This window comes from Erythranthe guttata, chromosome 1 (genome assembly GCF_056151865.1).
Source record: "Erythranthe guttata isolate IM_541 chromosome 1, IM_541, whole genome shotgun sequence".
In the NCBI taxonomy this organism is placed as follows: Eukaryota; Viridiplantae; Streptophyta; class Magnoliopsida; order Lamiales; family Phrymaceae; genus Erythranthe; species Erythranthe guttata.
In genome coordinates, this window is record NC_142533.1 from 3,507,189 (window position 1) to 3,534,937 (window position 27,749).

The 27,749-nt window shown below is 33.1% G+C and overlaps 5 protein-coding genes across 8 annotated transcripts in view; 4 read left to right on the forward strand and 1 right to left on the reverse strand.

The window, feature by feature from the left end:
- The window catches only part of GH9C2 (glycosyl hydrolase 9C2), a 77,502-nt gene that overhangs the window by 16,550 nt on the left and 33,203 nt on the right, over positions 1-27,749 (reverse strand). The window lies entirely within an intron of this gene.
- On the forward strand, positions 356-2,260 carry LOC148772606 (protein phosphatase 2C 51-like). Of its 2 annotated transcripts, none has more exons than XM_088817464.1 (3): positions 356-1,256; positions 1,400-1,478; positions 1,619-2,260. In XM_088817464.1, exons 1-3 carry the CDS (start codon positions 426-428, stop codon positions 1,897-1,899), a joined length of 1,191 nt encoding a protein of 396 aa, XP_088673590.1. In that variant the 5' UTR covers positions 356-425; the 3' UTR covers positions 1,900-2,260. The 2 variants fall into 2 exon arrangements, with proteins under 2 accessions (XP_088673590.1, XP_088673587.1); XM_088817461.1 differs by having other exon boundaries at positions 1,400-1,505; positions 1,619-2,010.
- On the forward strand, positions 2,889-4,687 carry LOC105973707 (putative protein phosphatase 2C 8). Of its 2 annotated transcripts, none has more exons than XM_012998740.2 (3): positions 2,889-3,630; positions 3,988-4,093; positions 4,183-4,687. In XM_012998740.2, the coding sequence occupies exons 1-3, from the start codon at positions 2,944-2,946 to the stop codon at positions 4,452-4,454; spliced, it is 1,065 nt and encodes a 354-aa protein (XP_012854194.2). In that variant the 5' UTR covers positions 2,889-2,943; the 3' UTR covers positions 4,455-4,687. The 2 variants fall into 2 exon arrangements, with proteins under 2 accessions (XP_012854194.2, XP_088673564.1); XM_088817438.1 differs by having other exon boundaries at positions 2,943-3,630; positions 4,012-4,093.
- On the forward strand, positions 13,657-17,378 carry LOC105973708 (MADS-box protein JOINTLESS). 2 transcript variants are annotated; one of them, XM_088817470.1, is made up of 8 exons: positions 13,657-13,884; positions 15,413-15,488; positions 15,655-15,722; positions 15,966-16,065; positions 16,219-16,260; positions 16,585-16,626; positions 16,922-17,021; positions 17,204-17,378. In XM_088817470.1, the coding sequence occupies exons 1-7, from the start codon at positions 13,691-13,693 to the stop codon at positions 16,994-16,996; spliced, it is 597 nt and encodes a 198-aa protein (XP_088673596.1). In that variant the 5' UTR covers positions 13,657-13,690; the 3' UTR covers positions 16,997-17,021; positions 17,204-17,378. The 2 variants fall into 2 exon arrangements, with proteins under 2 accessions (XP_088673596.1, XP_012854196.2); XM_012998742.2 differs by having other exon boundaries at positions 13,669-13,884; positions 15,658-15,722.
- On the forward strand, positions 22,562-26,133 carry LOC105973709 (MADS-box protein JOINTLESS). The gene is made up of 7 exons (XM_088817475.1): positions 22,562-23,059; positions 24,582-24,657; positions 24,833-24,882; positions 25,063-25,162; positions 25,302-25,343; positions 25,709-25,750; positions 25,866-26,133. The coding sequence occupies exons 1-7, from the start codon at positions 22,866-22,868 to the stop codon at positions 25,890-25,892; spliced, it is 531 nt and encodes a 176-aa protein (XP_088673601.1). The 5' UTR covers positions 22,562-22,865; the 3' UTR covers positions 25,893-26,133.

The window sequence follows — 27,749 nt, forward strand, 5'->3', positions numbered from 1 at the left end:
ATATTTGCACAATGAAACCACCAGAGTTTGAGCCGGTGAAAATTTGTATAGCGTTACGTGGGTTCGGGGGCATCGCCTTTAATTTTTTTAAAAGGATTATAGACATTAAATAATAATAAAATATGTAATATTTTCAAATAAAAAAGATTATTTTACAAAAATTGGGATAATTTAGATAATATTTAGACATAAAATTCGTGAAAATACTTCAGAAGTGGTAAATAAATTAAAGTTACAAGTAGCAAAATGTGTATTTTCCATTAGCAAATTTAGAATTTTCGAATTATAAAAAAATACACATAGAGTTTGTTTTGTTCGAGTTGTTACAACTTACAATTGAAATAGGTGCACTTAATCCAATTTATTGAACCTTGTCTACAAAACTCCTAGACACTCCGTCCTCTATATATAGATTTGCAGATTATATGTGTACGTATAATCTGGAGTCTGGACAACAAAATTTCTTACTCAAACTAATTATTACTACCCGCCGGAAAAATAATGACACAGCTGTTAAAGTAACAAACACTATGAAAGGTCCAAGAAAGCCAAAGACGGCGGCTTTGCACGCTAATAAGAAAACACGAAAATCTTGCCGGAGAAGGCTACAGGTTCTGCAACTGATCAGATTCGTCCCCACGGCGGCGGCGGCGGCGAAGTCGAACCTCGAGGTGGCGGCCCCCGATCAGAACTCGTCGACTTCTTCTACTGAGTCTTCCAACAGTAGTAGAAGAGGCGAGCAGGTCACTAATACTGGCGGCGGCGGCGGACCGTCGTCGGGGAGCCAGTTAGGCGACTTGGGCTACGGGCACGTGTCCATGATGGGGCGGCGGCGGGCGATGGAGGATAAGGTGACGGTGGCGCCGCCGGGGTGGATGGCTGGGGAGTACTACTTCTTCGCAGTGTACGACGGGCACGGCGGGGATCAGGTGGCGGAGAAGTGCGGAGAGAAGATGCACACGTGCCTCGCGAGGCACATAGAGAAGGCGAAGAAGCTGCCGGAGGAGAGATCTATTGACTGGGAGAAGGTGATGGTGGACTGTTTCAGCAGCATGGACGAGGAGCTTGACCGGAACGACGGGGCGCCTGAGCAGGGGGACGATGGGCCGGCGGCGGCGGCCGCTTACAAGAATATGGGATCGACGGCGGCGGTGGTGCTGGTGGGTAAGGAGGAGATGGTGGTTGCGAACTGTGGGGATTCGAGGGCGGTTCTTTGTCGCGGCGGGGTTGCAGTCCCCATGTCCACTGATCACAAGGTTTTACGTGTATATATATATATATATATATATATATATATATATATATATAAAACTGCTCTTATTATTATTATTTATCTTTGAATATAAAATTGATAATAAATATGTGTTTAATTGTAATAAATAAATATTAATGACGTCAGCCCGATAGAGAAGATGAGAAAGAGAGGATAGAAGCTGCTGGGGGCGAGGTCATAAATTATAACGGCTGGCGTGTCCAAGGTGTACTTGCTACTTCAAGATCCTTAGGTATAAAAATAAATAAATTAAAAAACAAAAAAAAAACACTCTATTCAACTCACAAATTAATCAACAGTAAATATTAATATTGTTGTGTTATAACAAATTAATTGGGCATGCAGGTGATCAGTATCTGAAACCTTACGTAACCTCGGTGCCTGAGGTGAGTGTCGTAAGACGATCCGATTCCGACGAGTTTCTAGTAATAGCGACCGACGGTTTATTCGATGTTGTTACAAATGAGGCTGCATGCGAAGTTGTGAAGAGATGTCTGGATAATAATACCCGAAACCGTAGACACGAGGCCGGTGCTTCTCATGCATCTACTCTTTTGGCTGAGCTGGCAATTGCGAAGGGAAGCAGAGACAACATAAGCGTCATCGTTGTGCAGCTGAATAAGTGATCATATCAAATCGACAATGTCTAATGCCTTTTATTTTTATTTTCTGTTTGATTTGTACTTTTAATTATTACCCTGCAGCCATGTTTGTAATTTGTCTGTGTGTTTGTTTGTTTGTTTTGTTCGAGTTGTTGCAATCATCGGTTGCACGTCTGGATGTGTATGCACAGCGAAAGGCTTTCCACTTTGGCTAGTACTTTTCGCTTTTTGTTGTAATGCGTGTGAGTTTTTAATTTGTCTGGTATTGTATATAAGATAGTACTAGGGGTTATGTTGCCATGCATATATGTAAAGCTCTGATCATTTGTTCTTTAAATGTATAATTGGCAACTTATAAATTTCATTCAATTTGCAAAAAAATAAATGCAGAAAGTTAAATTATGCAAAGAATTAATCACTCACATCCAAATAGAGCTAGGTAGGCGTTTAAATGAGTTGAGTCGGTTTATTGAACCTGATGAGTAATGAGCTGACTCGACAAAAGTCTCATGAGCTCGAACTCGTTTTACTTGTGTTCGTGAGCCTTTTCTAATTAATAAATAATAATAATAATAATAATAATAATAATAATAATAATAATAATAATAATAATAATAATAATAATAATAATAATAATAATAATAATAATAATAATAATAATAATAATAATAATGTATTAAATACTAAAAATAAATGTTACTTAGTATAGTCAAAAAGTCTAAATTTAGAGTCGTGAGAGAAGGAATAGCAACCCTTCGAGACCATGATAGAACAAAGATGGGATATATACCTTATGAAACCGCAAAACCTGCGGCCTACAAAAGATTAAATATAGGAACAAACGTGATTTTGTCGGGCTAAAAATAGACGGTTTCCGTGCATCGGAAACGTCCACGTTACCCTTAATTTACCAAAAGAAAACGGCAGCCTCCGTCGTTGCAAACGCCGTTACTCCATCTTCTCCCATCGAAAGCAAACTCCACAAATATCTCCCGCCAAGTCGGCCTTCTGTTACACGTGTCCATCTCTCTCTAGTCTCTCCCCCTTCCTACTTATATAATACCCTATATGCGAGCTCATTATACACGCATCTCTCTCTACTTTCTCTCTCTTACTAGCCGCCGGCACAAAAAAGATGCTGCAGTTGAACATGAAATGAGAAGTCCGAAGAAGCCACACGCAACGCAAACACGAAAATCTCGTCGGAGAAGACTGGATATTCTAAAGCTGAGAACTGCCGATTTGATCCCCAGGCCGCCGGCGATGTCAAACCTCGAGGACATTCGCGACAGTTCCGGCGAATTGGTTTACGGGCACGTTTCGATGATGGGGCGGCGGAGGGCGATGGAGGATGCGGTGACGGTTGCGCCGCCCGGGTGGTTCGCCGGAGAGTACTATTTTTTCGCGGTTTACGACGGGCACGGCGGAGCTAAGGTGGCGGAGAAGTGCGGGGAGACTATGCACAAGTGCCTCGCGGCGCATATGGAGAAGGCGAGAAAGCTGCCGGAGGTGGAGGAGGAGGAGGAGCGGGGTTTTGATTGGGAGAAGGTGATGGTGGATTGTTTTGGTGATATGGATCAAGAGTTTTCGGATGAGGTGGCGCACGGAGAGGCTGAGCAGCTGTATTGGAGGATGGGATCAACGGCGGTCGTTGTGCTGGTGGGAAAGGCGGAGGTGGTGGTTGCTAACTGCGGGGACTCGAGGGCGGTGCTTTATCGCGGCGGAGCGGTAGTCCCCATATCGACTGACCATAAGGTGACGCGTTAACCGCTTTGCTTTCTGTTACTCTCATAATAACTGTCTTTAAAAAAAAAAAAATTACATATTACTTCTCGCTTTACATTTTCAATAGATTGATTACTTAATTTCCAGTTTATACACTTATTAAGGATTTCCAATACTGCATTAATTATTTAATTTCTAATTTATACCCTTATTAAGGAACAGAGTGAGAACTGTTGAAATATCTTAATTCTTCACAAGGGTTTAATTTTCAATCATTTAAAAAAAAAATTAATTTAGCAGAACTAGCCCAATTTATTTTATGTTCAGCTTCTTCACGAAACATGACTTTAATAATAAATATAAAAATTGTTAATGGAAATCATCAAGCCTGATAGACAAGATGAGAAACAGAGGATAGAAGCTGCTGGAGGAAGCGTCACAAATCGGAACGGGTGGCGCGTCCAAGGAGTTCTTGCCACTTCAAGATCCTTGGGTGTGTAATATATCAATTATATATATATTAATATTTCAAATTACATAAACAAAATCCTCGATCATTAAATAATACACTTTGTTTGGCAGGTGATCATTATTTGAAACCTTATGTAACCCCAGTGCCTGAAGTGACCGTAGTAAAACATTCGGATTCCGACGAATTTTTGATAATAGCAACCGACGGTTTGTTTAATGTTGTGTGTAATGAAGTTGCATGCGAGCTTGTGAAGCAATGTCTGACGAGCGGCCATAATAGTAGACAGGCTGGTGCTTCTGTGGCAGCTACTTTGCTTGCTGAGCTGGCGATCGCCAATGGAAGCAAAGACAACATTAGTGTCATCATTGTACAACTTAATTAAGTGAAAATCGACACCAATGCTTTTGGAATATTTACCCTTTTTTTTTTCTTTTTGGTGTGTTTACTTGAATTAGTGTAAAAGGCAATCAATCTGGACTCTTGTTTTTTCGGTTGTAGGTTTGTGAGCGTATCGAGTGTCGAAATAGTATCTGCTATGTGAAATCAACTGTCGTTGTGTCTTTTTTCTTTTCTTTTAAATAATTTTCGAGGTGATTTTACGAGTTTGAGATTCAATGTTGAGGTTCGTTTATGGAGTTCAAACAAGAGTGTTTAATTTCTATGCCTGTTTTTGACAATAGGCTGATGGAGAATCAAGAAATATGAAAAAAAAAAAAAAAAACAACAACAAAATTTGCTTTAAACATGAAAATATGGAATAAGAGCTTAGGGCAACTCAAACAGAGAGTTTAGGGCAACTACCACGGAGGCCCTAAACGAGGCCCCAAATGGACCAACCGCCAATTTGATGGTCGGACACAGAAACCCAAATGGACCAACCGCCAATTTGATGGTCGGACACAGAAAAATAAGCTTTCAACGCTGCCATCAACCAATGCCCTATTTTGGGATCCTTCACTAGGACTTGGACCCTGATGGGATCATATTTCACTTGTATCCCAACCTTCAGGGCATAGTGGGCCGTACCGAAGGCCCAACTGGGCAAAGAGAGTAACGGGGGCCAGGTGAGGTCGTCCGAAGGGTCTCGATAAGATGAGCCAAGAGATATATCGTTCCCATGAATTATGATCGCTCGGTAGAGGTCATCACACGAGAGCTCGCCCAACATCTCTTGGCGCAGGAAGGAGTGAGAAGAGAAAACACAAAGAATGGCGAACTGATCTCATGATCGTTGAAGGATGAGATCCGAAAATAACGTCCATAAGAAGATAAAGGAAAAATTGTAAATTGAGGTCATTGATTGAGCAATCATAATTATAGACGAAGATAGCAACTGTAAATAATGGAAGAGACATAAATAATTCTCCATATAAGAAAGTGTAAAACAACCCCATTGGACATCTTATTTATAAAAGGAATAACGTTGGCTACGATTTGGAGAAACCCTAGATTTTTTTGGGATAAATTCCTTGACACGTAGCATTTTCTCTTATGTTTCCCTTCGCTCCACCTTCTCTCGAGCTTCGACCAACTGTAAAAATCTCATCGATCACGTCTTCTTCCTCACTCTCACCGCACTTCTTTTTCAGTTTTCATTTTTCTTTTGGGGTTTATAAACGATCGGCATCTATGGACATCGAGCACATATCTTTTTTGGAGATTCCCGTGCAGAAATAATCTCTTTTTTCCCGGTTATTCGAAAAATTTCTTAGTGTAAGCAATTTTTTCTATAACAAAATGTAAATGCAACGTCCAGTCTCTGTTAATTGATGTATATGTTTCAAATGTATATTAGTTTTATCAGACCTTGGACATGGAAGTAGTTGGGCTGAAGGATTTGCATGGACCCAGACACTCAAAATGCAATGCTTCTGAGACAAGCTCTATGGATCATCAGCTCCTGGGGGGCAAAAGGAATTTGGATTTTTTGATTTTTTTTTTTTTTTTTTTTGAATATATTACTATATATGCATACCAAATATTTTAGAATATAAAATATTTTGGAAAATTTGTAATAACTATAGTTGAAACAAAATACAATGAAAACTATGATGGGTGGTCTATTTGAAGCAAAAAATATTGTAATTGTTAATAAATATATATTACTATTTTTTATCCATTTTTTTTTTATCCTGTGCAAATTTTAGAATATTTTATCCAATATAAATATATATATATATATATATATATATATATATATATATATATATATATATATATATATATAATAGCGTTTTGAAATCTGGGTCACTAGTATATAGTTTTTGTTTCCTTTGCATTAACGGAATCTTTCAATAAAGAGTTTCTGATCCATAAAATAGGGGTGAAAATCGACGGAATGAATCGAGAATGATTTTTTTCGATTGTAAAATGTTGGTTCCAATTTCCACTATAAAAAAATTGGAATGCAATAGTTCATTCCGAATTCAAAATGCCTTGGAATCGGCGAAATTTCGAAAATTAGACTAGTTTATAATCTCTTGTTCAAAATTCATATATAATGAGAATTTTTACAATATTTTCATGTCTTTTTCAAACTTTTTTGCAAGAAAATTCAGAAGAGATTTTGACAAAATTTAATAAATAAAACCAAAAGTAGGATTTGAAATGAGATTTTATAATTAGAAAAAATGCAAGAGACTTTAATAGAAAAATGGTTTTTTACTACGACCATTAACCGATGCAAAAGATATCAAATTCGTAGTAAAAATATTTTTGCTACGAATTTGACCCGTAGCATATACCGGATGATTTGAAATGAGATTTTCTGATTAGAAAAAATGCAACAAACTTTAATAGAAAAATGGTTTTTTACGTACTACGACCATTAACTGTTGCTAATTAAGATATCAAATTCGTAGGAAAAATATTTTTGCTACGAATTTGCCCCGTAGCATATACTGGCGTGACAAAAACTTTGCTACGGTAAATAGTCGTAGCAAATACTTTTTTGCTACGGTAAATTTTAATATTTACTACGACTCCGAGATTGTTACATAGTAAAATGTACCTTTTGTTACGGCCTTTTACGGTAGTAAAAAAATTCGTATTAATTAAGAGTCATTTTTCTATTAGTGAGAGTTTTTTATATCAATTAATATTTTCCAAGGTTTTAATTTACTTGACCATTTGATATTTATCCTTTTCAAAATATATAATAAATTATATTATAAATTTCTAAAAGCAATTGAAATAGTCGGAACTAAAATCAGATCTGAAATCAGAATTTTCGGTAATTTTATATACAATTTCGATTCCGTTCTAAATAAATTCGGAAAAATCGGAGATCGGAAGTTCGGAAATCGGAATAATAGCAGAGTATAGACAAACAACTTCATGTTATAACATAAAAATATCCATCTTTTAAAAATGATATCATGCATGCTATTCATGAAACTTAGTCTTCTAGGATTAGATCCTAATATTCTCCACCATTTTATGAAGCATAAAGTGATAGCATCAATATCAAGTATTAATTGGCAGAATGTTGAAAAGATTTAATATTTGACAACATCCATGCAATAGTCACAAACCCTCGCCTATATATAAATCCTTAAATTCTAAATAGATTAATCTAACTCAAATATATATTACTATAATTAACCCCTCTATTTACATATATACCATTAAAATATCGCGTAAATTACAACCACTCATGAGTTATGGTCAATTACAAAAAAAAAACCATGTTTAGATAATTACATCTATTCCCTCAACTATGAATCTTCTTACGCTTGTACTCTTATGGTGTCAAATTCAACATAATCATCTAGATTTCGTGGAATGTTCTCTACTTTGTATTCGTTTTGTGCAAAAATACAGTTTCTAATGCACTAAAATTTGTTATATACAAGCCAAAAAACACATCTTATGATCATCTTGCTTCAAAATGTGGAGTTCAAATGGCATAAAATGGGTAAAAAAAAATGAGAATATTCACTAAATTTAAATCCGCAAGTGTGTACGTGTAAAAAAATTTAAAGTTGAAGTGTGATTGTAATTACCCAAACAAGAGGGATTTTTTGTAATTTAATCATACATCAGGGGTGGTGGTTGTAATTTACACTCAGATATATAAGATTGTCCAAACAAATGTCCTATCAAGTAAAAAAGAAAAAGAAAAAAAGAAAAAAATTATTGGGATTCCAAATGACTTTCTACCACCATGCTTAGTTAAGTGGGATTCGAGAGCCTTTTTGAGGACCAAATTTCATACAGATATTCGAAAATAAAGTTTGTAGAATGAGTTTCATTTCATGTTTATATTCTTTATATATATATAGATGCTTCATGCCTTGCTACATGATTACTTATACTCTGCTGCACAGTGCATACCTTGTATAATAATAATAATAATAATAATAATAATAATAATAATAATAATAATAATAATAATAATAATAATAATAATAATAATATACTGAACTTCCAACCCTGTCAAGTGTCAAGACTGTATCACCTAGAAAAATAATTGACCAAATAACTATATACCATTATGAAATAACTAAAGGACAAGAATGTAAAGATAACTAGATAAGCATTAAAAGTAAGACGTCATGAATAAGGACGACGGGATATAATTTAAGAAAATAATTTGAATGTTAAATGAATAAATTAATTTTATATAGACCATTTTTATTGCAAAATTATGCACCAAATCCTCTTATGTTAAAAGAAAATTGCATAAAATCCCCTCTGTAGTAGTGAGTTTTACATTCATGAAAAATGAGAGTTTTACGCAATAAAAAAAATCACATAAATTTGGTGCAAATTTATCTTAACACAGAAGTTTTATGTTATTTACACTCGTAAATAAATTGAGATGATTTTATCTAGTTTGGTTAGTATAAATTATAAAATCGAATGTGTTGTAATTAATTAACAATTTCATGAGGCTAAAAGGCAATTATTTACATAAACTTGTAAGGCCATAGGGTTTGAAACTTATTTTAAAATGACATTTTAGGTACTTCTGCGTGGTCAATGGGGCATGTCAAATTATTATCGAAATAGAGATGGTTTGCACTAGTGCGTAATCCGCATGATAGTTAGTCATATATAATTTCGAAATGAGCGCTCATCAAAATAATCCCTAAAAAAAAATTGGAGAAACTTCTTTAAAATCTTAGAACTTATGTAATTTTCCAAATTCCGAAAATTTCATCGATCTTGATTTCTAGATTATTTTTATACTTGGGAGTTTCACTCTAACGATATTCAGGCCGACGTGCAATTAATTGACTCCCATAGGTAAATATTGATTTGTTTTTTTTTAGAGAATAATATTGATTTCTTTGTCCTTGTTGCACCGAATATACCGAAGCAATTACCAACCCCAAGAGACATATACAGCTGGCTACCCATTTCACCACAAAAAAAAACACACACACACATAATGAAAATAATAAAAAACAAAGAAACAGGAAAGAGTCCATCCTATTAATAAATATTAGTGTAAATTCCACTTTTCCTTTGTGTTTTGGTTCGCTATCACTTTACCCTCTTCTACTCTCGATTGTCTCAATGTGGCCCTTGTTATTAGTTTTCAAATATTTGACCTTAACACCGTTTGATCTAAGCTCGGAAATTACAAAAACACCACTTCTCTCAGTTTAAATAATTATTAAAATAATAATAATAATAATAATAAATTCAAGACAATGAGAAAACATAATCAACGACGCCAACCACAATTTATATGTATATTTTTTTTTGTTTTTTTTAATAATTATTTATAATGGGAGGGCTGGTTTTTTTTGTAATTTTCAGACTTATATCAAACAATGTTAAGGTCAAAGGTGTGATAACAAACGACGAAGGCCACAGTGGGACAATTTTTCAAGTACATGGGCCAAATCAATGCAATCGAGCGTAGATGATAAGGAACGTCAAATTGGATTCGAATTGCAAAATAACTATTTAATTCGGAGAAGAGTTATTAATAGGCATTGGTGGAGATATCGAAAGAAATTATGGAAAAATAATGGTTTTCGACGAAATCAAATTGCATTTTAGTATGAAACGAACTCTATCTCAAGTGAAACGGTGCAAGGAACAAAACTCATGAGCAAAAGCTCATGAATCACGTCAAATTTCGGCAATCCAACGTCGTTTAGACTCATAAAAGTTCGTTTTTGCTATTTTAGGCAAGTTTTATAAATTAATATCAAATCATAGAAAAATCGTATTAGGATTTCGTAAATTGGGTTGTTCCCATAATTAAGTGATCTATTAGAATCAGACTCTAACTCGTTTTTGCCGTTTTTGGTAATTTTAGTATTTTCTTAATTTAATAAGGGTTTTCAGTTTCATTAGTATATATAGCAGCATCAGGACTTTATTTTGAGAAAAAATTCGAATTTTAATAAAATCTTTATAGTTTTCTCTATTTTCTGGTGGATTCCAGAGTTTTCGGTGGATTCAGAATATTATTTTGTTCTATAGGATTAATTCGTAAAAAATATTTTTTTATCGTGCTTCCGTTCTGCATCGGTAGAAAGGGTAAAGTGATATTGAGCTAAAGTATAAGGGAAAAGTGGAATTTACCCTAAATATTAACAAGGGCTAATTTGCTAAAGACCCCGTGAACGTCTATTATCTTTCAAATCAGGACATACCAACTTTAGCAGTTTGCTAAAAGTCTTTTGTTTTTCACGCTCGCCTTCATCGCTCTACCTTAAATGTTTCCCGTCAAATTTCGTCCAACCCCATTACACTTTGTCAAATTTGTTCAACCCTCGCCTCTGCCGCTGCCATCATCGAAGCTTCACCACAGGCGCAGATACACATAATCACACACAAACGCAACCACACACACATGCGACTTTGATTACACTCATTTTGTCATTCATATCCGTTGTGACCTAACAATCATGAAAACCAAAACATAAAAATATGAAGAACTGTTTGGTGATGGTAATGTTGGTGGCGATGTACGCACCAGAGGTTAAGTTTTTTTCTTCAGCTTATTTTAAATAAGCTATGCAAATAAGTCTTTAAGCTGTCTAACTTCATTGTAAAATTACATGAAAAACATTTTTTTTCCTATTTTTTTGCTCGTTAATGGAACCAAGTTTTGTAAATAAGTTTTCTAAGTTGTATGTGTAAGTTGTGTACTTGTGCATATGTTGTGGAATGCATCTATTCTTGTTTTAATTTTTTCTTCAATTTATTTTAAATAAGTTATTGCTTATTAATATAACTAAATTGTTACCTATTAATATAACTAAGCTGTACAAATCACCGCGTCTCCGTTACTATTAGTTTTCCTAAACAATTCCGTTAGGGAGACTCCAGAAAGGCAAAATCGGGGGTTCGAGCTAGTTTCCTCTATTAATACAAATGATATATATAAAAGTAAGGTTGCTCCTAGTAAAATTTAGAAATTTTTCCCGCTCATTTGGAAAATTCTTGAGATTGAATAACATCATTGATTTACAGTAAATTTACTGAGACTTGTTAATAAAGAAGAAAATTCGTCAAAATTCAACATTAATTTAGATAAATAAATATACAACCATATTACAAAAATATAAAATTAAATTACTAATATGGCAAAAAAAGTTTATGAATAAGTGATTATCATCTACGCATATAGCAAAATATCAAAATGAATTGAAACTTCAGATTTGTCATTTAAATTGAATTTTACTACAATCACGTACATCACACGCACCAAAAATCTAGCATATATATATATATATATATATATATATATATATATATATATATATATATATATATATATATATATATATATATATATTGGGACCACCTGTGCATCTCTTTCACATACAGTCACACACAATTCGGTAATTCGATCTCATTCATTGGTGGCCTCTCGACCAACATGAAACGCTAGCTTTTTTTCCCATTACACCAAATCAACACCCCACCGTCAGTTCAAATCTTTGCGATCAAAAAAAGAAAAGGAAAAAAAAGCATACGCACTCCAAATTGGTAAACTGTAAAAGCAATAATTCAATTATCGACTGGACCAATCTTCCTTCTTTATACATACCCGTGTCTTATTTTGGTGGGACTATCTTATTACTGCGGTCTTTGGTTATAATTTGGAGGTATAATATCTTCCTTTTTTTTATTATTATTTTCTTTTTATTTTCTTTTTAGAGGGAAGTATAATATCTTTCCTTTAATTTCTTCTTTTAATTTTCCTTTTTTTTTTTTAATATGTATTTAGGGTTTTGTGGTTTCATATATGGCTGCGGCTATATGCAATACTCATTCCACTTGTGCAAGACCAAATTAAAGAAAGATTCCAAAAGATTCTATTTTATTAAGATGGAATGACAAGTATGCCCATAAATTAAATTGACTTTTTCTTCTCGTGTAAGACCAAATACAAATAATGAGAAAAAAACAAAAATCGACACCAAGGTGTCGAAAAACTATGCTACAAATCGACACTTAAGCGTCGAATTTCATACGTAAAAATCGACATTGACATGTCGAATTTATAGCACAAATTCAAATGTCGAATTTTATACCTCAAAATCGACATCTAAATGTCGAATTTTATACCTCAAAATCGACATCTAGATGTCGATTTTTAGCTGTAAATTTCGACCTGTACATGTCGAATTCGTTTGCGCGGGATTTTTTTGGGAAAATCGATATTCTAGCTAAAAGAACCCATAAATGCATACATTTTTGGGTTCTTCCATCGTAGAATCTTCTATTTTGATGTCTCCTGACTCCATACTTGCCATCTTTGTAAGATTTGTTGAGTTTTGATGGTTTTGAATTTCTAGGTTTTGTGGGTTAATGGAGGAGGAAGGAGAAAGGTCTTGTGCGTTTTGGAAGATGGAGAAGATGATAGTTGATCTTGTGGTTTTGTGGTCTTGTGATAGGGTTTTTTGTGTTTTTTAATTTTTGGTCTTGCATATTTGGAATTTTTTATTTTTTTAATAAATAAGGGTATTATAGTATTTATACATTGAAAATTTTAATTTGGTCTTGCATAAGTGGAATTAGTCTTGCATATAGCCGCAGCCTTCATATATATATATATATATATGTTACCGGCCTCCTCGGCAAATAATGCACCTCTGATCTCTCTCTTAACCTGGATTTTGCCATATGAAATAATAACTCTTTTTTTTTTCTTCTTCTTCTTCTGATCTTTTTCTTTCTCGTTTACATCATTTCATTTTCTTTCTCCTTGATTGCCTTCTTAGTATTACCTTAACCTTCTCATTAGGGGGGGCATTTTTTTTGGAAAAAAATGTATAACAAAAGGTTTCAAGGACAGGGTCACCGATTTTTTTAGATTGATTCCTTAAAAATTACTAAAACAAGTCAATATATTTACAGTTTTTCTAATCAAGAATGTGAATAAGAATTATTTTTATTTTGGGGAGGGGGCGACAACACATATTTATGAGATTTATTATAAATACTACATTAGAAAACAGTCAATTTCTATTTTTTGAGGGGCGGCTGTCCTCCTTGGCATAGCATAGGTACTCCCCTGCGCGCGCGCGCACATACACACATACGTACATACATCCATCCATATATATATATATATATATATATATATATATATATATATATATATATATATATATATATATATATATATATACATACAAAAAAATGGCGAGAGAGAAGATGAAGATAAAGAAAATCGCCAACGTGGCAGCGCGGCAGGTAACATTGACAAAGAGAAGAAAAGGGCTATTCAAGAAAGCTGAAGAACTATCTATTCTTTGCGATGCCGAAATTGGCCTCCTCATCATCTCCTCTTCTTCTAATACCCCAATTCACTTCTTCACCTATGCCACCACCAGGTCTCTCTCTCTCTCTCTCTCTCTCTCTCTATATATATATATATATATATATATATATATATATATATATATATATATATATATATATATATATATATATATATTAAGTATTAACGAGTGCGTGTGTGTAGATGGTGAAAAATGGGGTTTGTATACGTCAGTACATCTGTGTCAGTGGGTGCGTGTGTGTGTGACATGTGGCCGGGTGCGATTGATGAAATTGTCAATGTTTGTAAAACCGGGACCAATTGGATCGGGTCAACTTATTTCCTAACGGTTTTTATTTTTAAATTATTTTTATTTCTCCGATCCCATCCGCTCTCTTCGCTCTCCATTATCCAACTCACGTGGTGTCTATTTTGGTTTTTTTTTCTTTCTTTTTCACCAAAAAATTATATAACAATAAATCGAAAGAAAAACAAGTAAATAATAATATTTTCCTCCCCATTTTTTTTTTCAACTATTAGAGCAACTCCAACCCACCCATTGTTATCAAATGGGGTTATCAAATACTCATTTGATAATCAGAATTATACTTTGATATCTCTATACAACTAGTGAACTCCAACCACAAGTATCAAAAAATAATTATCAAACAAATTTATGATTATTTATATATTTATTTTACCTTTTCAATAGAAAAAAAATTTATATATAAATAGAGATTATTTTTTTTCCGTGAAACTTTGTTGAAGCTCTAGAGAAAAAAAAAAAAAAATATGTTGAAAACGTAGAAAATTTAATTTTATTTTGTTGAGATTTTTTTTTCCAGTGGAAATTTGTTGAAGATGTAGAAAATTTAATTTTAATCTGTTGAGATTTTTACGTAAAGAAAAGAAAACTCAATTATTTTGAGATTTTTCTTTTTTCACGTGCTCCTATTTCTTACGAGAATATTTGATAACTATTTATTTGGGTTGTATTTTTACTCCCCGAAGGATGAGTTATCAAAATAGAACCTTATTTTAATAATCCCATTGGAGGAAAGAGTTTTTAAAATTGAAGAGTCAAATGGAGGTTAAGGGATTTGATAACCCATTTAATAACCCGGTTGGAGTTGCTCTTAGTTGTGGGCTTTTTCATTATATAACTATTTTCTTATAAAACCCAACAAGAATTAAATACATAAGCCCACAGGCCACAAGTGATTGAATAAGAAATGCCCACCTTAAGAGGCGGGTCGTGACACGTGGGCACAGAATAATGGCAATTCTTTTTTTATTTTTTTTAATTTATTTATTATTACTATTTTTGTTTATAAATTCCGATCCTGTCAGCTCGATCGATCATTAATAGTAGTTACTTTATCCAAAAAAATTGCTAGTAAACACATTTACTTTAATTTAATTTGGTGCTTTTATCATTTTTATGGTGCATGGAATCACTAGTTCATTAGTGTGTGAGTGTCGGGTATATAAAACCAACACAAGAGCTTTATTATAACAGCAAAGCATTATTATATTGAGCTTCACGATTTTTTTGACAATTTTTTTTGTTTTTTTTCCGATCCGTTTGGTGTGTGATGAAGTATGAAGGACATAATTGAAAGGTACAAATTGCACTCAAAGAACCTTGATGAGTTGGAGCAGCCATCGGAGCTGCAGGTAATTATTCAAAATTATTGCTATATATAACAATATTCTTGATCGATAATTCAGAATTATCGATTTTCGTCCTTTACTATATGCCTAACGATGTTTTGCTAAAATTTAAAATATTGGTGAAATATATATCTATCTATATATATATATATATATATGTAAAATACAGCAGCTAGTCCGGGACAGCAATTTCTCCGAGATTAACAAAGAAGTGGCTGAGAGAAGCCATCAACTTAGGTTACATGCATTTTCTATGTGTCTAATTTTACATATATATTCCATCTATTTATCGATGCAAATGCTATATATGCACTTCTTTTTATTATATATATATATATATATATATATATATATATATATATATATATATATATATATATATATATATATATATATATATATATATATATATATATATATATATATATATATATATATATATATATATATTATAACTAGAAATTGTGCTGTCGTCGACAGGCGCATGAGAGAAGAGGAACTTCAAGGATTAAGTATTGATGAGTTGCACCGTCTTGAGCAGTCAATGGAAGCTGGATTGAGACGTATTATGGAGAAAAAGGTGTGCGTTTGTGTGTGTGAGCGCGCGCGCACGTGTGTGTGTGCGCATATATATATGGTTTTCTCTACAATATTAATAAATAAATGGAATTAAAATGTGCAGTGATCTTGATCGAATTATTTTGATTTAATAATAATATAAATTAATTGGCAGGAGGAAAAAATCATGAGAGAGATCAATCAGCTTCAAGAAAAGGTCTGTTGTATATACAAAAACTTTTGATATAATTAACTCGATTTACCTGTCCAAATTAATAATACTGTTGTTAGATTGATATATGTTTGATTATATTGAGTATACAATGAAACCGAAATTACTGGCCTTCATATTAATTATTGCCTAAATCTAAATTGTCCCAGCACTAATGATAGTATTTTGTACCTGATCATATGGAAACTTGTTCTAAAATTCATTAAAATTCGAATACAAGTCGTATATTTGTAGATACATTTTCAATCTTGTTTAATTGATTTTGTTTTCTTTTTCTATTTCTTAATCAATAACCCTACAAAAATGCAGATGATGCAACTGATGGATGGCAACAAACTACTAAGACGAGAGGTTTGAACACACACACGCACACGCACACGCACAAGCACACACACACACACACACCACACATATAACGAATTACATTTGAAGTCGAGCACTTGAAATATATTTGAAATCATGAGTGGCGGTGAGATTCGAACTCAGGATCTCTCATTTGGCCCGGCTCTCTGATACCATACTGAATGACTACCTCAACCAAAAGCTTAAACTTTTAATGAAACGTATCGTTTAATACCACACATACAGAAGCATTCTAATTAGACACGCATCTAAAAACTCGACGTGTGATTTTTGTGAAATAAAGGTTATGGATATTATAACAAATGGAAGCGGCGACGAAGAAGTAAGTAATGAAGTGTTGTGTCAATTATGTCTGTAACTCAACTGGTCCTCCAGAAGCTTGGGTGAGATTTTTTTTTCTTATCTTTTATATACCCTTTGATTAATATATTCTAAATTTGTGCAGATATATATATAAATATTGTTAACATATATCTCAACTGCTTTAGCTTGTGCTGAACATTAGTAAATATAAAATAGCACATTATATTGTTATTTTACAATGGAACTTTTTTTGATCTTGCAGGCTGGCAAGGCGAAATCTGAATGTCCAATTTACAGGGAATTGACTATTTTAATTGCTAATTGGATATGGATATAATATGAATGTAATGCTAAGTAATATTTTTCTTTATGGATGTGTAATATATAATGAATAATCTCACTATAAGGGAATGCATAGTTTGTATATGTTTTTATTATTGTTATGAAAACGAGCTCAAATCAATCACAAAAACCAAGTCCGATCACAATTACATTCACACACGCACAGTTTGGACAATTTACATTTGAAACCTTGCACTCGAAGGACTTGAAAATGATGGTGGCGGGATTCGAATTAGACCCTTTAATTTGGCCCAACTTTGATACATGAGAAGTTTTGAAGAATTGGAGAATTAAACAACCACCTACTACTATTATTATACTTTCTTGACCTTTTCATTTGACCTGATTTATAAATATTAAAAGATTATTATGAGAGATACCAGCTATTAATGTTATTAGTACTTAATACTTATACTTCAATCTTCTTGACCCACTCTGATTTGGTCCGTGGGGCTTCCTCCGCGTTCAAGGCTTGAGAGAGTGTACCTGCAACGCCGGGGGAGATCCCGGCGGGAAAGCTCCGACGATCAAGTCAGTTACGTGTGATTTAAGATGTTATTACTGTAAAATATGCAAGTATGTATATGTGTATATTTGGAGAGATGATGTTTCTTCTATTTATAGATGGACCTTTCTTGATCTCCAAGGTTTCCTTTTATTAGGGTGTTGTCCTCTTCAAGTTACATTTCCTGGGCCTTCGTAATTTGGGCCCGCTCCTTGTTATTGGACTTGGGTTATTTTTATCCTCAGCTGCGAACTGCGGCATGCCGAAGTCATGGGTCGTCATTTGGAGATCACAGCTCAATATCTTTTCTTGTGGTAGTGAGCTATTTCTTCTTAACTCGTATTTGTTCATCTTGGTCAGAATGACCCATATCACACTCAATATATATTTCTCCATTTGTTCCACAACTTCTGTCTCTTTTAAGATTTTTTTTTTTGTTTCATATTATATGTCATTTTACAATTCCAATGCAGCATTAGTTACATTTTTTTCAATTATACTTCTATTAACTCTCCAACATTATTTCTACATTAGTTAGTAAACAAGGGTATTTTGGTCTATCTATATATATTTTCATAAAATCAAGACATATTTATTGAGATTTTTTAGACTTGTGCGAAGGTGAAAAACGACATATATTTAGAAACGGATGAACTAATATATATAGCTTACCATTGGCCTTAGCTTGTATACTTCACAACCTCGATTCCAGTATTTTTCAAATGTACTTAATCAGCTAACTGGTGCAGAGGAGAAATTAATATATCCAGAACAATATCTGCAAACCCAAAAAAAAAAAAAAAAACTAATAATAATTTAAAAGAAAACATACCATAAAAGATAGATCATAAATTAAAAGCTCGAGTTTATTGCAATTAGTATACCCCATGTTTTGTATGTGTCGAAAAATAGATACATAAATAAAAATGACAACTAATATCGGAAAGAGGGAGTATATATATAAGCTAATTTTATTTAGAATGAAGGCAGAAACTACGTAAACCTTGTCCATTAATATCTGTTTCTTGTTTGTTTTCATTATTGATCAAATGTACGGTCTAATTAACCATTGGCTTTGAGCTCCAATTCAACTTGTTAATCAGTTAAGTAATGTGTTAATCTTATAATTATGTGCTAATCAAGAACCTTTAACCAATCAATTGTAAATTAAGGTTATTGTTACTCTGTTTTTAATTACTTTTCATTACGTGGTCCATTATATTTAAACATTCTCGAATCATGCACAAAAGAAGAAAATGCTGAAGGTGTGATCCGATTAATGATTCATAGATATTACAATGTTTGATCCAATTATAAAATGTATCTAAACCAAAAAAAAAGTGTTATTTCCAGAAATTTTCTAATTAAATAGCATATATATGTATACATATATATAGAGGTAATATAATATCTTAACCTAAGATATCAATGAATAATTATTGCTAGTTAATGGACGATTATACATATATATATGAATAATTTTAGTACATGTTTAATTAATTCACTAATCCACTGACCAACTAATATTCATTATCTCTTCTAGTGCTGTGTTCATTTTTTACAAAACAAAGAACTCTCGGATTGTACAAAATGGGAGAGATCTGTAGTTCATTTACTACCGAGTTTTGAGAGAGTGGAGAGCATAGAGCTTCTAGAATACCTTGTTTTCATTTGCATTTTTCTCATTACAAAATTGAGTATGTTTGTGTTCATTATATCATTGAATACTAGCTAGTTTATACTCCTAGGCCCTGTTTGGTTGGCAAGATAAGATTAGCCAAGATAAGATTAAATAATCTAATGAAACCCAATTATTTTATTGGAGTTTGAAACGTCCAACAAAAAAATTCATTAGAAGACAAGATAAGCCAAGATAAGGCAAAAATAAGCCATGATTATATAATTTTAGCGGGTCAACCCGTCAATCTATTGAGGATACCAAACATTAAATTAAGTTCAACTATTTAGTTAATCATAATTTATCTTAGCAACCAAACAGGACCCTAGTATTTAGTATTACTAATTAAAAAGTGAAAACCCATACAACGAGCATAGCATAAAAAATCATTTAACACAGTATTTATAGACTGAAGTGATGTAGGGTTCACAGTGAAGGTTCCACCGAACCCAAAAATTACCAATTTTGGAGTAAATATTTCTGCTCTTGTATACGTATAAAATTAATTAATTGGTTAATTAAATTAGCCAATTAAATAGTGTCTAAATTAAATTATAATTTGGGTAAATTACAAACACCCCCCTGAGGTATGGTCAAATTACAAAAACACCCCTCATGTTTGGATAATTACAACCACCCCCTCAGCTCTTCAAATTTAGTGGAATCTTCGAGATTATATGAAATATTATCACTTTTGTACCCGTTTTATACCATTCAAACTCTACATTATAAAGTAAGATGATCATAATATGTGATTTTTAGCTTGTGTATATCAGTTTGTAGTGCATTGGAAACTGTATTTTTACACAAAACGAATACAAACTAGAGCACATTACATGGAATCTAGATGATTATATTGAATTTGGCACAATAAGGGTGGAGGTGTAAGAAAAAATCATAGTCGAGGGGGGTATATGTAATTATCCAAACAAGAGGGGGTTTTTGTAATTTGACCATACCTCAGGGGTTTTTTTGTAATTTACCCTTATAATTTATCTTACAAAATAAGTTATGGAGATAATTATCAATTAATTATTGGCCAATATGATTATTTCTTCTCTTTCAAGTTATAAGAGATAAATATCAATTTAAAGAGAGCCAATCAAATCGCGCCACGTCATCAAGTAGACTTTAAATAGGACTCTTATTCTACCACTATAAATAGGGACCCTCTCTACACAATTCAAAACACAACTCAAGAAGAAGAAAAACAGGAGAAAATTCTCTCTACAATATTCAAGTCGTTCTTCAACAAATTCAAGGAAATTCAAAGTCAAACGCATATTCTTCTTGAGAGAAGAATCAGAGGATTAACGATATTTTATTTTAATTCAATAAATTATTTTGTGCAAATTTTTCTTGTTTGTCTAAATCGCAGATAAGAATTCGTTGCCACAGCTCTAATTTCAAAAATTTTGATTTTGACTTTTCTAATTTATTTATTTGAATTTGAAGTTATATCAAAATTCAAAACTAAAACAAATAGAATTTCCGATTCCCAATTTAATTTTTATTTTATTTTTAATATCTATTTAAAAAATAAATCAAAAAGACACCCATAAGCAATAACGATTTAGTTTAAATGTGCAAAATTAATTACATTTTTATTATTTTTATTCCATGGCCCAGAAAAGCCTATAAAGTTTTTCCTCCTTGCTAATTCTCATCCACAAGAAGCAGTATTATTTTCCCTCTTTTGTTCGCCCTAATCGAATAATTAAAAAATAAATTAAGAAAAAAATCCGGAAAAGCTTTTTACACTACATTCCATCCGAGTTTGGCACTAACCAATTTTTTTTGGGTAAATTACACCTACACCCCTGAGATATACTTAAATAATTTGAAGGTTCCTGTGGTATCGATAATTACAATCACCCCCTTGAGACGTAATTATAAACTCCAATGGTATAATGCATTGGATGCGTTATTACGATAGAGTTCTAACGGACTATTGGTTTCAGGAAGTGCTGAAGACAACAAAGAGTTATGGGTGATTTAAAGGATATTGGGGGAGCCATGTCACCCCATAACTCCTCATAACTCTATGTTATCTCCACAACTAGCTAAAAGTAATAGTCCATTAGAACCCTATCGGAATAATGTATCCAATGCATTATCCGTTTAGAGTTTTTAACTACCTTTCAGGGGGTGAGTGTAATTATCGGTAACACAGGGACCTTACAGTTATTTAAGCATACCTCAGGGATGTGAGTGTATTAACTATTTTTTTTTATCAGAGATTTGGCACTAACCATACACAATACAAACTCAGGGCAAATAATTAAATATGATTTGTTTTTTAGAGAATAAATATTGATTTCTTTGTCCTTGTTTGACCGAATAGACATCATAAGCAACCATGGCCAAGAGAAATAAACAGCTGGCTACCTGTTTCACCACAAAAATAAACAATTATAATAGTAATTAATAAACAAAGAAAAAAGAAAGAGTTCTTTCTATTTTCGATATTTATATCAGATAAATTACAACCAACCCCTGAGGTACGATCAAATTACAAAAACTCTCATCTTGTTTGCGTAATTACAACCTCCCATCATACTATAAATCTTCTTACACGTCCACAATTGCGGTTTCAAATTTAGTGGAATCTTCGAGATTACATGGAATATTATCACTTTTGTACCCGTTTTATCCATTCGAACTCCACATTTTGAAGCAAAATGATTATAATACGTGTTTTTTGCCTTGTATATATCAGATTGTGGTGTATCAGAAACTGTATATTTACACAAAATGAGTACAAATTAGAGCACATTCCACAATATCTAGATCATTATGTTGAATTTGACACCAAAAAAATAGAGGTGCAAGAAAAAAATCATAATTGAAGAAAGTAAATGTAATTATCCAAATAAAAGGGACTTTTTCGTAAATTATCCATACATCAGGTGATTGTAATTTTTCCAATACACCAAATAAACCGGGCCACCACCCAAAAACCCATCACTTCAAAGCTACAATTTGGTAAAAGACTAAAAGCAATTCAATTTTCCGACCAATCTTTTCTTCCCTCTTTCCTTCTATTACTATACTTCCTCGTATATATACCCTTGTCTTATTTGTGGGTTTATCTTACAGCCTCTCTCTCTCTCTCTCTCTCTCTCATCATCTGGATCTAAAAGAAACAGTGGCCTAATGAAGTCTATATCTTAAGTTATTTAGAGTATCTCTTTATTTTATTTTTAATTTTTGTTGTTGGGTATTTTGGTTTTTGTAGTCTCTCTCATATGTTATCTTCCAAAAATGGCATATAGAATGCTTCTCTCCCTCTCTCTCTTAACCTGTATTATTCTGCCATGAAGCAGTAATTAATTCTTAAATTTCTGCTGAAAAAAAAAAACAAAAAATCGTTTGAAATATATACATACATACAAAAAAATGGGGAGAGAGAAGATGAAGATAAAGAAAATCGCCAACGTGGCAGCGCGGCGGGTAACATTGACAAAGAGAAGGAAGGGGCTATTCAAGAAAGCTGAAGAACTCTCTATTCTTTGCGATGCTGAAATTGGCCTCCTCATCATCTCCTCTTCTTCTATTACCCCAATTCACTTCTTCACCTATGCCACCACCAGGTCTCTCTCTCTCTCTCTCTCTCTCTCTCTCTCTCTACATAGATAGATGTTTATATATAAATGTATGTGTATGTATTTACGAGTGCTTGTGTATTGGTGTTTCGGACACATTTCGTGTCTGACACGGGCCATTTTTGTAATTTTCAAAAAAGAAACATTTATTCAAAAGTAAATTTTTTAAATATTTAGTTGATTACTTAGTTATGTAGGTCATTTAGTGATCAATTGATCAATTCCAATGATACTAGTTTATAATAATATTATTTGAGGATATTTGTATGAAAATATATACAAAAAATTTATTTATACATAAAAAAAACATATATACATATATTTATTATTTATAAATATACCCCTATAATTTTTAATTTTTACACATATTCCCACATTCTTCTGTCCTACTTTTTAGAATGGTTTTTTTCTTTTTTGCAATAACTGCGCTTGTGTAATCTAATTGTCGTAAACCCCGTGTTAAAATAATTGGCAGGGACCCCTAATAACTTATCGTGTGTTGCACACGCGAACTTTGCGACTGAGAGTGTAGTTTTTTTACATTAAAAGACACAAATTTAAAAATTGCAGATTCACCCTGAATTTTTTATAAGCACCAAAATGGAGTTTTCAATTTTTTTGTTTCAGTCCCTTACACTTTCATAAAAACCCTCTCCTACACTACACCCAAAAATACCATTGCCGGCCAGTTCAAAAAACTCCTAACTAGCCGCCCAACTTTGCCACAACCTCCGCTTCGCCGCCCGCCTCACTACCTCCCGGAGTCTACGACTACCCTCTCCACCGTCGACGTCAACAAAACCCTCGACTCGCCAAAATCTCACAAATGCCAAAAGGAAAGGTTAACACCCCCTTTCATCTGTTCCATATCTCCCAAGGAACTTCGACCACTTCAACCGGCGATAAATGCCACAGTTCCACCAAATCAAAGCACCACTATGGCGGCGGTTTGCGTCGGTCTGATATGCGAGTGTGGGATGTGCGGTGGTGGACGACTGATTTGGGCTGTGAGAGGTAGACGGCCGACACCGGCGGGAGTATGGGGCGGCAGCGGGACGAGGTAATTGTCGCGGGTGGTGGTGGAAGTTTGAAGGAAGAGGGGCAGCTCTTGCTTTTTTTTTTCTTTTTTCACAATATTTTTAATTGGGTTTTGGATATTCTGCTTTATTTTATATGAGGGATAATTTTGTCTTTTCATTCAATTCAACAATTGAATTTGATAAATGGGGCACTGTGCAATCTAAAGTACAGCATAAAGGGGAATTTGCTAATTGTTTTATCACGAGGACTTTTTTGACAATTAGAAATAACACGGGGGTGTGCTATTAGCTCTTCTAGAATACGTCACTTTCCCGTATGCTTTTCTACGCTTCGCCGTTTCCGCGTTCCAATGTCTATGCAACATATACCTATTTGTGAATTTAGAACCAAAATCCAATCATATAATATGTGAACAACCCTATAACTCTATCATTTTCTTTTTTTTCGATCCGTTTCGTGTGTGATGAAGTATGAAGGACATAATTGAAAGGTATAATTTGCACTCAAAGAACCTTGATGAGTTAAAGCAGCCATCGGAGCTGCAGGTAATTATTCTAAATTATTGCTATATATATATTCAATGTACATTAATGGCTAGCTATACATCACAATATTTTTGATCGATAATTCAGAATTATCGATTTTCGTCCTTTACTATATATCTGCCTAACGATGTTTTACTAAAATTAAAATTGGTGAAATATATACGCAATGCATCAGCTAGTCCGGGACAGCAACAAAGAAGTGGCTGAGAAAAGCCATCAACTTAGGTTACTTGCATTTTCTATGTGTCTAATTTTACATATATATTCCATCTATATATCGATGCAAATGCTATATATGCACTTTTTATTATTATATATACATATATATATATATATATATATATATATATATATATATATATAATCTATATATATTATAACTAGAAAGTTTGTTGTCGTCGACAGGCGCATGAGAGAAGAGGAACTTCAAGGATTAAGTATTGATGAGTTGCAGTGTCTTGAGCAGGCAATGGAAGTTGGATTGAGACGTATTATGGAGAAAAAGGTGTGCGTTTGTGTGTGTGCGCGCGTGCTTGTGTGTGTGTGTATGTAATATATATATATATATATATATATGGAATTAAACAGTGCAGTTATCTTGATCGAATTATTTTGATTTAATAATAATATATATTAATTGGCAGGAGGAGAAAATCATGAGAGAGGTCAATCAGCTTCAAGAAAAGGTCTGTATATCCAAAAACTTTTCATATAATTAACTCAATTATTTTAGATTGTTATATGCTTGATTATATTGAGTATACAATACTATATAGTAAGTTATTAATATGCTTCTTACTATATATGTGTTAGAATATATTATGATTTGAAACCGAAATCACTGGCCTTCATATTTTGGCTACATTGCCAAAATCTAAATTGTTTCGAGTATTAACGATGGTATATATCGTGTACCTGCTCGTGGCAAGGTGTTTTAAATAAAACGAGTTTCGGTTTTGGTTTCCGTTTCGTAAGTATATTTGTAGATACATATTCGATAATGTTTGATTATTAGTTTCTTTCCTTATTAATAACCACACAAAAATTGCAGAGAATGCAACTCATGGAAGAGAACAAACTATTAAGACAACAGGTTTGAACATACAAACAAACACACACACACACACACAAAAAGAAGAGACAAGCATTCTAATTCCTAATTAGACATGCATTTAAAAACTTGACATGTATTTTTTTGGTAAATAAAGGTGGTGGAAATATCGAATCCCGACTAGGACCAGCTTTGTCGCAGAACTACGGAGACCCAAATTGGTAAAATAGTATTAGAGTTATGGGCCTGGGTTTTGGGAAAAACAAATTACCTATTGCGGACGATTTGTTGCTTTTGGTTTGGGAAAATAAAAGGCAAAAGTGTCCGTTTATTGATGATGTATATGCTTATGAAAATCTACTTATTCTGGTCGAACAAATTAATTATTATGTCGCAAATGTAGTTCAGTGTATGGTTATTATTAACTCTTAACTTAAAAAAGCAGATAAATTACACATAATGTTTAATATAAAAGAAAATAGTTGCATTAATTTATATTTTGGGTGTACTAATTAATAAAAATAAAATGGGCTAAATGTATAAATATGTATAATATTGGGGATAAATTATAAATTGATGGTGGGCCTGAGTCCACCGCCCCTGCAGATATATAGATAGATAATTAATAAATAAATACAAGCGGGGTAATTTTTCACAAACAAAACATCCCCTGTTTTGCTCTGTTTTTTAGTTTTCTTCTTTATAATAACAAGCTTTAGATAATTTGAGAGTGATGCTTATGCATTGAATATATTTTACCGCATTTTTGTTCGACATGTCCATGATTTTGTACAAGAGTGTTCGAAATTAATTATAATAAAATATATAAATAACACTCGATAAAAATGGTGTACTAAAAGTTAACGGGGGTTCGGAGGCAACGGCTACGATTTTTTTTGTTTTGGTAATATTATACACATAAAAACAATACACATACGTAAAAATTTCAAAATAAAAAATCATTTGTACACTTTATGAGAATTTTAGAAAGAAAATAATTGCACCAGGATAAGAAAATAAAATTAAGAAATAGATTTGACATACTAAACGGATAGTTCCAAGTTGATATAACAAGAAATATAACATTTTTTTTAGCATCATATTACAATTTTAATTAACGGACTAGAAAATCTTTAAAATGTCTCAAATACGATCCTTATAAATTTCATGAAAGAGAATTAAACATGAGATCTTACACTACATTCAACGTTGCTAACCATTCATGCACATTAACTTATATGAACAATTCGGGAAAATTACAGTTTATGTCCCTAACTTTACCACTAAAATGATTTATGTCCTCAAATATTTCAATTCACGAAATATGTCCTTTAACTTGCCACTTTTGATCACTTTATGTACTGCCGTTACCGCCGACAGCTAACTTCGACGAAATAGCACGTGTGGCTCACGTGACGTCTATGTGGCCGTTAAATGTCGAGCTGGACAACACCCAGTGTCTCCCTGGCCGATGAAACGTGATGTGGAGCGACACGTCAATCTCCTCCCTTATTTCTATTTTAAAATCCCTAATTCGCCATACCCCCAATGAACCCGTAATTGAGGTGAAATTCGAAAATCTCATTTCGAATCCTTTAATTGAGGTGAAATTCGAAAATAGCAGAATCGTCTTCTCAAGTTTTTTAATGTCTGAATAGTTAAAGCATCACAATCGCAAAACAATTTTCAATTTGGTAAGTTTCCTCAAAGTTGTTATCTTTGACCAATTTTCGATTTTGGTAATTTCCTCAAAGTTAAGGATACTTACTGTAGTTTGGAGTCCACTGAAGGCCGGATTCACTCCTTCTTGACATTTTCTTCTCCAGAAATCACCCAAAGCAGTGCGGCGTCTGTGAAGGGAAAAAACTCTTCAAATGTGAGAATGTTTGGATTTTTTTATTGGTTTATGACTTCGAGTTTGATATGGGTTCGACCAAGAATGCAGATTGGATTGAAAATTTGGGAGTGGATTGAGGAAATTGAAATTGTGAAGTGTGGACAAATTAGGATTTATGGGAATTAAGCATGAACTGTGAATTAG